This window comes from Poeciliopsis prolifica, unplaced genomic scaffold (genome assembly GCF_027474105.1).
Source record: "Poeciliopsis prolifica strain line A6 unplaced genomic scaffold, Auburn_PproV2 SCAFFOLD017, whole genome shotgun sequence".
Classification (NCBI taxonomy): domain Eukaryota; kingdom Metazoa; phylum Chordata; class Actinopteri; order Cyprinodontiformes; family Poeciliidae; genus Poeciliopsis; species Poeciliopsis prolifica.
The window spans coordinates 3671026-3686254 of record NW_026562392.1 but is presented as its reverse complement, the minus strand read 5'-3'; the positions used below and the strand labels follow the sequence as shown (position 1 = coordinate 3686254).

The window sequence follows — 15229 nt, the reverse complement described above, 5'->3', positions numbered from 1 at the left end:
ATTTGAGCAGTATATATGTATACCATTTTTATATTTTCTTTACTTGTTCAAGCTGTCATCATGTCCTGATATGTGAAAGGATCCATCTCCTCTACCGCCTCCAATGAGGTAGAGGAGATGGATCCCAAACTAAAAACGACCAGTCAAGAGCCAGGAGGAGGTTCTTAATGTTGTCAATCAACTGCTCAACATGCTAATGGCTGGGAAATTACTTAGAATTACAGGAAAACTGTGCTCATACTAACTGACCTCAGTATTTATGACATTCTTAGCTAGCTGCAGCGCAGCGGAGAGAAAGGGGCCAGCAGGGGGGCTCTCTTCTGCTTTGGCCCCGCTATAATTTTGATTCGCCTGTGATGGTTCACCCACCAAAGATTGTACTGGTGCTGCGTTTAGATGCCCCGCGCGCTCGTTGACTTTTTTAACATCACATCGTGAAATCCAACAGAAAAAGTATTTAATTCATCCACCACTAAAAAGCAAATAAAGTATTTTGGTCTGGCTCAATATTTAGTTGACTGATATTCTTTTTAATCATTCCTTGTTTGTTTTATTGAAGTGTTTTTTGAAACAGAAAATCCTGACATATGAAAGCTGTGTACATTTTAAGTAACAAAAAAAACCTCACCTCTAAGAAAGTCCCACCATTATTTATTTATTCATTTTGCTTCTTTCTTTTTGAACATACAATCTAATTCGTTGTGCTTACGTGCAGCGTGACACGTCTTTACCGCTCCTAAACTTGAGTCTCAACATTCCCAGTTTTCAGTGAAGGCAGCACAGCTCCGCTTCCTCCCGTACAGCTTCTTGCTAACTGCAGCCATTTTGATTTGAACCGCATCTCCGGAGAGAAGCAGACTGGAAAAGGTGGGAATTGTGTTACGCTGAGAAAAGCACGCGTGTTTAATTTGACGTCTGCTCCCCTTTCAACAGCTTGACGGACCACGGACTCGCTCCCGTGTTGCCTTAGAGATAACAACCGAGTCCCTGGCGAGCTCTAAATCTTAGCTAACATTAGCCGATGTTAGCTTCCTTAGCTCCATGTTCGAGGCTGTCTTGGAGGTTGGCATTTCATCTGCCCGTGCGCTTTATTTTGGTCTCGCACGTCAACGTGACACAAGACTCTTCGCTTCACCTCGCCTGTATCCAGCTGAAAAAACTGTCAGCGGTTTTCAGGAATCCCCGGCGTTTTTAGCTAGTGAGCCAGCGGCTACGTTGGCGCTTTTCTGGCTGTTGGCGAGAGGAAGGTGTGTTAGCCTGCGCATGTCGTCTTAGCCAAACCTGAATGTCACTTATTCGGGATATTGCAGGTGTTACTGCGGAGAGGAGAGATGTGGGACCAGGGAGGACAGCCGTGGCCGCAGTGGCCTCTGAGCAGCCAGCAGCAGTGGATGCAGTCCTTCCAGCACCAGCATGACCCAGGTCAGTGAAAGATGCGTTCACGTCCTAAACATTTTTTTTTCTCTTTCTTTTCTCCAATTAGAAAAACGCCGCGCGATTGTTTGTGATTGTGTATTGATATGTTGAGTTTATTTGGTATTTATTTAGGTCAAGTGGACTGGGCTGCTCTGGCACAGGCCTGGATAGCCCAAAAGGAGTCAACAGGAACACAACCGCACAACATTCAGCCCAATGGTCAGGATCTCCCCAGCCATGATTCTGGTCCACCTGCTCCGCCGGCGAATCATGGAGCCTTTCAGGGTGAACCAGGGTTTGGACGGATGTGGCAACCAGGTAAACGCTGGAGAGGGTTGGGAGAATGCTTTGATTTGACTGTAGGCTTTCTAGAGAGCCACTTCTCAGGTCAGTTCTGCTCCAACTAAAAGATCAGAACTCTAAAGCGTCTCTGATTCAACACATACCTAAAGGGCTCAGCTAGGTTTAGCTTTTTTTTCACTCTTTGTTTTGATATGACATTTTAAGTATTTAATTTATAACATTTGTAGTGAATTGTTTGGAAAAAGCGTTCAGGGAAGGCTGTTTTTCAGGTTTGTGAACTTAGTCCTTTGCTGTGAATGTTGTTAAATGTAATAACTCGTGTTTCAGCAGTTCTCTGTCCTGCTGCTTCTCAGAAATGCAGGTCATGTGATGGAGAAAACCAAAAGTAATTGTAAAACTTGGATCAGGGAACACCTAGATTAGTAAGACCAGTGTAACAATCGACAATGTAAACATTTTACTGTATCGTCATTTGAATTCCAGATGGTAGGGGAGGATCATCAGATACAAACTGGCATCAGAAGAAGGCAGGTGGTGAAAACAAGAAGTCTCATTCTCACATAAACTGTGTAGCTGTGATTGTGTCTTGTGCAGGTTTAATTAAGAAAATTGTTGTTCATTCAGTGAAGTTACCAGAGGTATTTTTTTTGACAAATGTAAGCAGTGTTGTTTTAAAATATTACTCAAACAGAAGTAAAAAAAAAAAAAGTTGCTGAAGTAAAACTTTTCCAAAATTACTCAAGTAAATCTGAGTAAATGTAACTTGTCACTACCTGCCTCTTCCAATAAGGCAGCTGTGTAAATCGTGCTTATGAAAACAGGCAGTGATTTCAGTTTCTATTTTTTGAAATTGTTGATGCATATTGCATCCATGTGACTCTTAGAGGGTGTGGCAGATGTACAATCACAAAAGGCAGACCAGCACTGTCCAAACTTTTTGTTGTGCTTGCCAAAATCGTTAAGTCAAAAGTAATCCTTGAAGGCAAAAAAAAAAAGACTTTTGTTAAAAACTAAAATCTCTTTTTGCTCAAGCAATAAAAAAATAATACAAAAATTTAGATTTACTGGAAATTGCGGAAAGGATATAATAAGTAAAGGTGACATGTTGCTTTGCAGAGTGGGGGATACACGGCCAGGCCCCTCCGCCTCCGCCGCCGCCCCCACCCGAGCAGCCCTGGATTCCTCCGGGGTCCGGCCCGATGGACGTGGTGGCCCCGAGCGAGGACAGCAACAGCCAGGACAGCGTGGAGTTCAACTCTGAAGCCCACCGCGGGGGTTACCCCCAGAACAGCCATGGGTATGGGGCACAGCCCGACAGCTACGCCATGGCCCCCATGGCCATGAACCAGTTTGATTATCAGGTATGCAGATGCTGCGGTAGAAACTGTTGAAGCTTGTTGGGTTTTAGTGTGAGAAGCGAGTAGCAGAGGAAGAGGCAGTCCACAACGTCTGTGCTGGACGCCAGCGTCTAGCTGCGTCAGAGACTCTGTCCACACGTAATGCTTTACACTCTGCATGTTTGGAGTGTTTCATAAAATGTTCAAGTTTCCAGGCTGCAGATGTTCTGAATCATTTTGCAAATTTCAGCTTATGAAGTGAGGCACCCGAACTTTTTGTAGAAGTTGGACGTCCATCGTGTCATTAGGAAAAACGGAGAGGATTTGCTGAGACAGCAAACACGAATAGTTTATGTTCCTCTGAGAACAGAGAAGGGCCGAGACCCTTAATCAAATTAATTGTGATGAATTTATTGTTGAAGTCAACTAATTTAGTAACCGGTTAATTAACTGAATTTTACTGACTCAGACTTGGGATTTGTTGAAAGGGAAAACACACAGAGAGCAGTGATTAAGCCAAAACTATACCAAAAATATTTACATTTTGGATTCAAGACAAACAAAGAATTCTTCTTTCTCTATGAATATGTTCACCTAAAACTCCTCAGGTAGCAGTTTTAGCTACACATGCTCAAATTCTGTTAAAAATGTTTTTTTAAAATGTCATATTATGCACATTTTTAAATGTCATTATTAATCTGTTAAATCCAAAAATAATCAGCATAAAAGATTTAAACAATGCTATGTTGAATTCAAGCCATAAAATATTTACTTTCTTACTTAAAAAGGGAAGTGAATTATTTGTATATTTGAATTAATTTCTAATATTGTATAGAAAAGTCTTGAATGAAAATTTATATAGCATGGTATTTTTTAAGTACAATTAAAAATAGAATAATTGATTGATTATTCAATCACTAAGATAATCGTTAGATTCGCAGCTCAACTACAGACGTCATTTGATTAGCTGCTCTAAAAAGAATCATCTCAACATGACAAGTATTTATTCAGCGTAGGAGTTTGCAGCAGAATATATTGCTGAGTCTGAATCAAAAGCCACTTTAATTCTCTGAATATAAAGTAACAAATGACAACCAGATGTAAAGATAAAGCCCTTCGAGGGCCACCGTTGACTTTCCAGAAGGTTCCGGTAGGAAATCTGTCCATCTAGCTAACAACTACAATCTGAAGAAATGATGAGCTCCATTTGCTTTGGTCCAGTATTTAATTTTCAGCCTGTTCCGTCTGTTCGCAGCACGGTGCCGCTCCGTCCTTCCCCCCGACTCCCACGGGGTTTCACTCCCCGTACTGGCAGGGCCCCCCTCAGAGCAGGCGGGACACCCGACCGCCTGGCTTCAGGGACCGGCCCCGATCCCCCATCCAGCTCCCCGTCAAGCCTCCGGAGGCCCCGGCTCCTCTGGCTCCTCTAGCACCTCTAGGTGAGATTTGTGTTTTGTCCTTTTTATTGTGATATTCCTAAATATCAGAAATAAAATCCAGCACAACCAGCTGATGGGGCTAAATACAGGACACTCAGGAAGAAAACCATTTAAACCATGACACACATATTAGTAGAAGAAGAAAGTGATGTATTTTCCTTTTGATTTCAGATTCATTCTGCTCAATATTTATATAGACAGTCTGTCTGGTCACTTTTCACATATGAGCTTGTACAAAAAAAAACAGTTTTAAAAAATCATCCCAATTTTCAGGTGTTTTTATTTCATCTGTAGATATTTAATTAATTTTCAGTTTATGATATTTAGAAATCATAAACTGTTGCTGTTTTGCCGTAACAAATTAATGTGAAAAGTCAACGAGCTAAAAGAAAATCTCATGTAGACATGAATGTGATTATTCGATGGCAATTCCTGACCAATTAAAAACTTGCATCGTTAATGTTGACTTTCTTCAGACGCTGTGAAGCGTCGCACGCTGCCAGCATGGATCCGAGAGGGTCTGGAGAAGATGGACAGGGAGAAGCAGAAGAAGCTGGAGCGAGAGCGGATGGAGAAGGAGCGCGCCGAGATGAAAAAGGACGACAGGAAAGAACACAAAGTCAGCATGGAAGGGGAGGGGCCCCGTTTGCCCCGCAAGAGCAAATTTGTAAGAATCGTTTTGGATCTTGATGCTGGACTTTGTCTGGGTTATTCTCTTTTTGTTACCAAGTAGTATCGACTCCCAATTTCTGCTAACTTTTGAAATCAGGACAGCGACGACGAGGGCAACGACGAGCACGAGAGCGAAGAGAAGATGACCGTGAAGCGAGAGTTTGCCACCCGCAGCCCGTCTCCGCCGGCGGAGGACAGCGAACCAGAACTAACGGACGAGTTAAAGGAGGAGCTGCTGGTCGGTCCCTCCGTCACATCATCCCAACGTCATAAACTGCCGGCCGAAGCCATGTCAAACACGAACCTGTTTGTTTACATCCCTCCTACAGATGGGCATCACTAAAACTCTCCTGACTGAGATCCTCCTCACGGTCACCAACGAGGAGATCATGCACGTTGCCAGGGATACCCACAGAAAAGCCACCCGAGGTCTGCTTGCCCCTTTCCCTCTCCATATCATCACCAGCAAGTCTGCAGATAAATGATGTGCATAATAATGTTTATAATCTAGTCACATGTAAAAATTAATTGAGCATCACATGGAGTTTATCTTATATGCATTTTTTTAACCATTCTCTGCTAATGCACCAGATGGAGAGAGAGCATGCCTCTGATAAATGATCTAAAAAGAATCTAAAGCTAAATGAAAAAAAAAGTGTCTGTAGTCACTGAATTCACCTCTAGGGGGAGCAAGTGACGTGGTCCATTGAAGTTACTGCATTAGTACAGATTGGTTTCTTTCCCTGTTTGACTTGAAGTTTGTTGTTAACCCTCTCTTTTTGTCTCTATTTTTCTTTCTTTTTTTTTGTACATATTTTCATTTTTGCTTTAATCTCTTGTTACCAACGGCAGCTCTTGTGACTAGTGCTAAATCTGTGGCCCCTTCTCTAGCAACTCTCTTCCATTAAGAGACAATGGCAGTTTGTGTTTTAACATGTTGTTCCTGTTGTTGATGTGAATCAAAGCTCCTGCAAAACAGCTGGCACAGTCAAGTGCACTGGCTTCTCTGACCGGTCTCAGTGAGTACCTCTTTTTCTGTCGCTGGGGGGTTAGAACGGGAGGGGTGGGGGGGCTTAGAAATCATGGTTTGGAGTTATATTGGGCAAAACAATAAGAATTTGAAGACATAATGGCAAAATATTAGTTTTTAAGGTTGTTCAAGACATGTTTTCTGTTTAGTTTGACAAAAGCATGCTCTATTTTATTTTTTTAGATTTATCAGTGAAGCCTGCAGATTTACATAGGATTAAGTGCCTTTGGTGGGGGTTCCTGTGTTTGAGTCGGTTTTATTATTTGGAACCTAATTGTGTGAGAATGCATCTCGCTTTCCTTCCAACGATTGAACGGTCTGGGGGGGCTCTGTTGTGGCAGGCGGGATTGGTGACTACGGCTCAGATGAAAGCGAGGACGACGACGCTCGCAGCGCTCGAGGGTCTGACTCTTCAGAGACAGACGAGGAAGAACTGCACCACCGCATCCGAGCGAAGCAGGACGCCTTCCGCCGTAAAGAGCAGGAATTGCAGGAAAAACTGGCACAAGAAGCTCTGATTGCACGTGGTGAGTCTCAAGTTATTTTTTTTTTTTTTTTTAAGCACTTAAAAGAAATAGTTTTTTTTCTGTTGTCTCACATCAACACAAGAAGAAAAAGTTTCCATTCAGACATTTTACGACTAGATGTAGTGTGAAACATTTTAGAAAAAATAAAAGTTCCAGTAAAGCCTGAAAGTGTGAAATTTCCTTTTGGATTTTTCCATGTATGAAAAGATAGTTGTAATTCCCTCTCTTTCACTAAATATGATTCTTTCTTTGTGTTCTCTCAACTTCCTCCACCATGTATGTTTCTTTCATTGTTTTCTTGGTTTATAAAGATTTTTCTTCCTTATGTCCTTTGTTCTCTTAATTTGATATTGAAGGATGCGTTTACATGAAAAGGAATTAAAGCTTTAGCAGGTAACATTTATAAAAATGTGTTTTTTACATATTTGTCAAAACTAATTATGTCATGACACTAGAATGACAGATAATCTGAAAACATTTAGCTACTCCCGTCTTCTCCTGTGCTAACTACTGAAATGCAATTTGGTTAGAAACAACCAATCAGAGCCAGGAGGAGGGTCTTAGTGCTGTCAAGCAAGTTCTTGTGCTTTTAAGAAATATGTAAAAAACATTTTTACAAAAGTCACCTACTGCATCTTTAATGAAAAAATTTTAATTATACAAAGTGAGAACGACATACTACAACTTTATTTAAAACTAAGGTTCTTCTTACATTTGTTTTCAATCTTTCTTTGTGTGTTTTCCAGAAGAGATGGCGAAGGAGAGATTGAGCAGAGAAAAGGGGGAATACAATGAGGGTCAGTTAGAAAATGTACACAAACAGGAAATAAACGAGAAGGAGCCAGAGTCTGTGGTAGACAGGCGCGGGTCCCGTAGTGATGAGGGCAAGCACTCAGGCCGAGGGAAGGAACTATCGAGGCGAGGCGGCAGCGACTCCCCGGCCAACGGACACAGCAGCAGCTCCCGCTCCACCTCCAGCCACAGCAGCTCCCGCTCCTCCTCCACGTCCTCGTCTTCCTCTGCATCCTCCCGTAGCTCCTCTCGGTCTTTGTCCCCGCAAAGGAAGAGGCGGCGTAGTCGCTCTTCGTCCCGCAAAGCCCGGCGGCGCAGCCGCAGCCACAGCTCCCACAGGCACCGCAGCGAGAAGGCCAGGGTCAGGAGGAGGAGCAGCGCAGAGCGTTCAGGTCGCCACAAGAGGGAGCGCAGCGCTTCCAGAGAGCACAGGAGCCGCAGGAGTAGGTCCCGGTCCAGGGAGCGAGACAGGGACAGAGGCAGGGGTAGGGGCAGAGACAGCCGCAGTCGCAGCAGAGACAGAGCTAGGGACAAGGACAGGAAGAGGAGCCGGGAGCGCAGGGACAGCAGTCACAGTCGGAGCAGCAAACACAAACAAAAGGCCTCCAGCAGGGACAGGGAGAGGAGGAGAGACAGAAGTCGAAGCCATGAAAAAGATAAGAAAAAGAAAGATAAAGACAGAGATAAAGATTCAGACAAAAAGAAAGAGAAGCCTAGATCCAAAGACAAGGAGAAGGAAAAAGGAACCTCTGTTACAGAGGATAACGACAAGGCAAAGAAAAGGAAAGAGAACGACTCTTTGACAGACTCCCAGAGCGACAAGCGCTCTAGGCAAGATAGCAAATCGTCTAAGAAAGGCTCCAGCAAAGTTAGCAAGAAGCGCTCAGACTCCGACTCGAGTAGATCCCCCAGCCCCGAAGTTAGCAAGGAAAAGAAATCTAAGAAATCCAAACGTAGCCGGTCAAGGTCGGTGGAAAAATCTCACAAGTCTGGTAAGAAGGCAAGCCGCAAACACAAGTCTAAGTCACGATCAAGGTAGTATTCGTTTTTTATTCCCTCTACTTACTCTGTTTGTTGTGTGTCTCACTTGAATTTGTATTTTCAGAGAAATGTTGACTGTCGTTGCCGCAAAGTGCTCAACTGTAAAATCAAGTGTTATGCAATACAGGGCTTATGACGGTTTTCTATGCCATATGTTCAATACACCTTGGGTCATTTTTGCCTTTGAGGATCTTCGTAGTAAAATGTAAAACTGTTTGTTGCTTTGCACTTTCTTCATGGTAGTTTCCTATGTAGAGACGTATAGCACTTTAGTGTCTTTGCTATGATGGCTGGGAAGCAGATATTGTCTTTGCATGTTGTAGCGTATACTTTGAGCGCTAAATATATCATTAATGTCGCGCCATCCGCCTCTCTTCCAGGTCCGCATCCCCATCCCATCGAAGCAAACGCTGAGGAGCACAGTCGACATCTGGATCTGTGCATTTACCCGCTTAAAATTCCATGAGTTGAGCAGGCTTGTCTCATTATAGAGGCAGTTGTGTAGGTGAACACCCCCCTCATACATTTCTTTTATTGTAAATATGCTGTAATTTTTAAAGTGTGACTGATGAACAATACATTTTGAATGCTAGATTTCATTATGCAGAGTTTAATCACACTAAAATCTGAAGTTGTACCGTTTTAAAACATAATATGAACATTTCCTTCCCTTCTCACGTTGTACGATGTCCAATAAAGCCGTTTTCTTCCTTGTTTTGTCTCATGTAATTTTAAATGCTGCTATTGTCATTGCTTTAATGAAGATGAAGACCGGTGTACCTTGGATTTAAAAAGTTAGAGGATTGAAGATGTGTATAAGACTAAATATGCTAGGCAATCATCTAAAATCTCAGACACCTTTCAAATGGAATTCAAGACCAGAGAAACAAAACGGTTTCAATTGGATTGATGAAAAGTCACTGAAATGGTGAAGACTCATCCAGTGACGAGTCTCCAATACGAAGCCAAGCTGTCTTTGAGAAAAGATTCAAATTTGCTCAAGAGCAAATCAACTGGCCTAGAGAAGTGAAGTATCATTTGAGGACCAAAAGTCAAGGGATTATTTATCAGTTGACCCCTAAAATTACTGTCAGAGACGTGGCAGCTATTGCTATAATACGGGAACACAGGAAAAGGGTTAAATACGATAGTTTCTTGACCAAAACAGGAACATGACTGTTCAATAACTAATTATGGGTTGCAAAAAGATGTATGAAATATCAGTGTTGAATTGTAACACCAAAAAACAAACAAACATGTGAAGTGTGTTAGAACAATATCAATTACAAGTTTCTGTCATGTTTGTACAACACTGCATCACTGTATTATGCATTTCAATTATGAAAAAAAATACATGGAAATTTGTGAACTTATCAAATGGCAGTTCACAATAGTAAATGTGTCCACACTTTGAAAGCAAAAGTACTTTACAACCCAACAATAAAACTTACTCAAAATGGAAAACGTGAAGAAAAATATGTAAAACTGGAAAATATACCAACCTGGGGTCACTGTCACATCCAGAAGGGGGCAGTAGAGGCGTGTTGACGCCCAACGCTCCAACAAAGAAAAGCCGCATTATTCACAGGAATATTAAAGAAAAAATGCCGGAAGCAATTTGAAGATACGAAAGGAAGATTGTTTAAACATTCAGAAGAAGGTGGGAAATTATATTTTCAGGTGTTCTTATTTCACTCTCCTTGCAAGTTGGTGGCGGTAGTGCACGGTGGTAAGGTTTGCCATTAAAACCTAGCAAAAGAAGAAGAAGGAAACAAACAAGAAGGGCGACGCAACTGGCGACTGTCGGGAGATGATGTACTCCAACAAGCTCGGCCGTCTCATGTTCGGGCTGAGGGGCCTTGAGGCGACCTCCGCCCGCGGTGCCTTCCAGCGAGCGGCGGCTCGGAGCGGATTCAGCTGGGCTGCGGTGCGAAAGCAGCGGACACTGTGGCAGCAGAGGATGCACCAGACCGGGTAACTGAACAGAACCGAGCGAGCCGAGGCTGGGTGGGTTGATGACCACCTGAGCCTCTCGGGTCAGAAAAACAACGTCTTCCGGATGACGTTTGGTCCTCCAGACACCTTCAGTGATCAACTGGTCATAAACTAATGCTAACACGTTTACTAATTGTTTCAAAAAGGTGTCTATTAAAAATCTGCTTAAAATGATCCTAAATAATATTTAAATAATTTATTTGTAACAGACCATGGATCTAAACCTGTAGCATCCATTTATAGAGAATGACGATGTTATTAAATTTGATTTAAAGCATTCATCTGAGGGGGGAAAAGTACAATTAGGATTTAATTAAGAAGTTTACTTTGTAAAAGTAAACTAGTTTGATTGTCGTGTTACCAAGGCTACAATATGGTGTAATATTTGTGTTTGAATTGGGTTTGTTCACAAATACATCATGGCAAACAATGAATAATCAGTTATTGATTTTAAACTCGGCCAATAAACCTGGTCTCCCTCTCACAGATTCACCTTATTTATATTTAAACATCTTAGTGATGCTGAGGTGCTGAGTAGGAAGGGTTTTGGGGGGTGGAGCAGGGATCTGTCTAAGGCCCCATATTGCCTGCATGAAGAGCATCAAAAGTAAATGGGAAGGGGCTCAGGCATCCCCCCCCCTGCAAGTCCCTGCAGTTTATTATTCAAATTAGTTTAAAGAAAGCTTCATTTATAAGGAAACCCAGCAGACTGTTCCTGTAAAAAAAAAGAAAAATCTGTTCAATATTTCTAAATGCAGATCAGTGCGGCATTGAGAAGTAACAGCATCAAGTTAAAATGAAACTCGAAAGCTACATTTAATAACTTTTTGTTTGACACGATTAATGACCAGTGAACCATGTCCAGCGGTAGGTCAGCCGTCCACACCACTGTGGACCCCGGTGAGGTCAAGAGGTTCCAGCTGCTGGCCAACAAGTGGTGGGATGAAGAGGGAGAGTTTGCTGCCCTTCATGCCATGAACGACCTCAGGGTGCCTTTCGTACGGTGAGTCTGTCAGTCTTTCGGTTCAGTTGGTTGTTTGTTTTTTGAAGACTTTAAAAAATAAAATCTGTGTATATGTAGAAGATCGACATCACTGTGGAATGAAAAGAAAAATGCACGGTGTGCATTTGTATTCATCGCCTCTCAGCCAGTAGCACATGGAACAGAATGAGATAAGTTTGGTGAACTTGCTTTGTTCCAGTTCTTGAGACGTAGTTGGGTTTTGAAACACGACTGAAAAGCGTTTTGAATCTTGGATTTTCCGCTTCTTACAGTGAGTCCGCGCATCCTTAAAAAGTCTTAAGTTGACGTATGTGACATTAAGGCATTAAGATGTCTTAAATTAATGTCAATAAAAAGGTAGTTGGTGTTAAATATGTCAGACGTCTTACATTTTGGCATGGCAGGACTATTTAATCTCACAGTTTTCTGTCAAGCAAAAGCTTGAGTTATCTTTATTGCATTCTGCGACTCGAAGCGGTTGAGGCTATCGCTAACTAGCTGCTAGCATATCCTTGCTAGCTGGATAGCGTTTTATTTTTTACGTCTATCATTGCCAAGTGCACATTTATTATGAGTTGGGTGGACGACATTTGTTTTCGCTGACTTAAGTTCTGCTTGATTGAAATGCTTCGTCATCCCACAATTTAGTTTTTTCCCATCTTGTTTTCAAACTGGCATTAAAAAAGATTTGTCAAAGTCTTAAATTTATTGACTTATTGTCACCAGGAGCTAGTTTTTATCCAGACTGGAAGAAAAACTTTTCTGTTCCACAGCAAATTTGAATGTGCGACTTTTGACGGCTCTGCCATCCTTTCAGGGATAATCTGTTGAACGTGCAGAGAGAGCGTCACCCCGGGCAACCGCTGGCAGGACTGAGAATCCTGGATGTGGGTTGTGGTGGAGGCCTGCTCTCAGAGGTGAAGATATGTGTTTTTTTTTGTTTGTATTTTTTTTCCCCTCCCCTCTCTGTTTGGGGGAGCAACGCAGTGGGCATAGAGACACATCCTGCTCTGTAGTATCTGTCTACTTGCTGTTTTTTTTTTCTGTCGCATTGAAGCTTTTCATTCACGTTTCAGTGGCAGCCGACTCCAATCCGCATGTGAAAACACGCACGCCGGTGTCGTCCCGACTCTACTCTCTTGTGGTCTAACTGGTCGCGGTGTGGTGGACTGGACAGCCAGTCGTCCACAGTTGTTTATCTGTTTGTTATTGTTGATGGGTGGACAGCTGTGTTCTGAACGGAGGACGTAACCAGCTCGGTTGTGTGATCCGGGATGACAAAATCAGGCCTCTCTCGGGCACATCCTGTCATATTTATGGAGACTTGCCCACACGCCCATATAAGGCCATGTTAGGATCAGAGATGTTTACTGTGTGTCGGGTTGCGTTGCCCATCAGAGTGGATCAGACATGGGGGGGTGTGAATGAATGAATGAAGCCTCCTAGGCAAATATTTACATCTCTCCACAAGAGGGCAGTGTAGTCAACACCTAACATAACAGGATTGTCCAAATGGAGGGTTGAATTTATGGTTCTATTGTTTTTCTCAAAAGTTCTGAAAATGTGAGATGTTTTTTTGTTCAGCAGTGGTTTTTGCTTTGGGACTCTTCTGAATGCTGTTATTTTTCTTTAGTCTCCTTCCTTATTGTTAAATCATGACCACTGACCGTAACTGAGATTCGTGAGGCTATTGTAATTAATATCACTCCAACTTTGAACTGGGAATCTCAGAGGTGTGGACTATTTATTTAATATAAGTGAGTCTGACTTATGTAAAACATACAAAGCCAGATTGAGGGGAAGCAGCTAAAAGTCTCTAAAAGTGACTTTTCTATACAGATTCAGTGGATTTTTGTGTGTTTATTCCCCCCTTCTCCTCTACAGCCACTGGGTCGCCTGGGAGCCACTGTATCGGGCGTAGATCCAGTAGAAGACAGCGTCCGCATCGCCCGGCTGCACGCGGCTCACGACCCGGACCTCCGCGACCGGGTGTCCTACCGGGCCTGCACCCTGGAGGAGCTCTCAGACGAAGAGCAGGGGGTCACCCAGTTCGACGCCGTCGTGGCGTCTGAAGTGGTGGAGCACCTGGCCGACTTGGACACTTTCGCCATCTGTTGCAGTCGCATTCTGAAGGTGCGTTGTCTCTACGCGCTGGTGTCATTTTACGTCTCTGGCCGTGTCCATCGCTGTGGTAACGCACGTTCACCTGAGCGCTTGGCGTATGGCGCCGTTGTTGAGTTCTTATCTAAAATAGAGCTGCGGCCAGCGATTATTTTAGTAATCGATTATTCCACTGATTATTTTGATGATTAATTGAACCTTAAAAGTTTGCCACAGTCTTCAAATTTTTCATTTAAGCTTATTTTCTACAATACTAGAAATGCAATAAATATACAATAATTCCATTGTTTTTTAAAAAAAACAATAAAATAAACATTTTATTGCCCACAATGCAATAAAAGAGAATTCCTCTAGTGCTTGTTTGTAGCAAAGGAAGAGTCTATACTCCAGTTAACGATTAATTGACTATGATTTCAATAAACGACTAATCATTTCAGTCCTGATCTCAGGTTTTTCAAACTCTTTGTTCATCTGATGCAAATTTGAGCTGGATTCTGTTTATGAAACATAAAATAAGATAAGAAAAAATGATGTCTGTGTATGTATTAAAGATAATTACATTAACTTTGAGATGTCAAAAAAACTGGCAGAGTCGTCTCAACGTGTGGTAAAAATACAGTAGCTTATTACACCTCTATGTTTTGATGCATTACGATCCAGAAACGTCCGAATTTTCTGAGCTAAGCCTGTGAGGTCCTCTTCTCTTTGCAGCCAGGAGGCTCACTCTTCATCACCACTCTAAATAAAACCAACTTGTCGTATGCGCTGGCCATCGTCGTCGCAGAGCAGCTGCTGCACATTGTTCCCAGAGGGACACACGACTGGGAGAAGTTCATCAGCCCCGTGGAGCTGGAGTGCCTCCTGGAGTCCAGTGAGTCTCAAACGTCCATAAGAGGGGAAAAGTACCAACTAAGATCCCACACATACAGATGTTAACTCCTTGTCTGCGTTTCACCCAAATATTTTATCCCAATTGCTTTGAATGATGAAGGTTTGTCTCTTTTGCCTTCCTCTCCCTTCTCAGATGGTTTCTTGGTGCAGTCTGTCCAAGGAATGCTGTACAACCCACTCTCTGGAGCCTGGAGTTGGACGAACAACACCGAAATCAACTATGCCCTCCATGCTGTCAAGCAGGACGATGAAGCTGAGGCTGGCAGCACTACGCCTGGGGGCCACAATGAAGCCGCACACAGCTGAACCACTTTGTTTAAAAAAAAGAAAAGAAAACAGGGATTGAGGTGTGTAGCTGGACTCTTGTCCCTTGGGTGAGCTGTGAAACACCAATTAGAGACTGAGATTATTCAAGGATTAAAGACAGACTTGGTATATAATGACCTCTGTGCACTAGTCAGTAATACATGAGATTTAGTCAAAGTGTTAATGTGGTCGATTTATGAAAAGAAGCTTGCCTTGGAGTAATTCTAAGATTTCTCTGTGTCAGAGCATATTGTTATTTTCATCATATGCCATTCTGCATCAGTGAATGTTCATCAAAATGCATCTTCCTCTATTAAAATGGACCTTTTCACTGTTATGTCTTGGGATTATTTTAT

General features: G+C 42.6%; 2 protein-coding genes across 5 annotated transcripts; both read left to right on the top strand.

Moving 5' to 3' along the window:
• The first annotated feature begins 781 nt into the window (after window positions 1–781).
• pnisr (PNN-interacting serine/arginine-rich protein) lies at window positions 782–9271 on the top strand. 4 transcript variants are annotated; one of them, XM_055041927.1, is made up of 12 exons: window positions 782–867; window positions 1311–1422; window positions 1549–1734; window positions 2836–3080; window positions 4312–4495; window positions 4972–5162; window positions 5265–5405; window positions 5497–5596; window positions 6133–6186; window positions 6539–6724; window positions 7474–8551; window positions 8938–9271. In XM_055041927.1, the coding sequence occupies exons 2-12, from the start codon at window positions 1332–1334 to the stop codon at window positions 8969–8971; spliced, it is 2490 nt and encodes an 829-aa protein (XP_054897902.1). In that variant the 5' UTR covers window positions 782–867; window positions 1311–1331; the 3' UTR covers window positions 8972–9271. The 4 variants fall into 4 exon arrangements, with proteins under 4 accessions (XP_054897902.1, XP_054897900.1, XP_054897903.1 ...); XM_055041925.1 differs by having other exon boundaries at window positions 7471–8551; XM_055041926.1 differs by lacking the exon at window positions 782–867 and adding an exon at window positions 888–1247 and having other exon boundaries at window positions 7471–8551.
• Window positions 9272–10131: 860 nt separating this feature from the next.
• On the top strand, window positions 10132–15210 carry coq3 (coenzyme Q3 methyltransferase). Its single transcript, XM_055041924.1, has 7 exons — window positions 10132–10217; window positions 10311–10531; window positions 11418–11555; window positions 12373–12472; window positions 13440–13688; window positions 14388–14547; window positions 14701–15210. Exons 2-7 carry the CDS (start codon window positions 10368–10370, stop codon window positions 14871–14873), a joined length of 984 nt encoding a protein of 327 aa, XP_054897899.1. The 5' UTR covers window positions 10132–10217; window positions 10311–10367; the 3' UTR covers window positions 14874–15210.
• The last annotated feature ends 19 nt before the right edge of the window (window positions 15211–15229 follow it).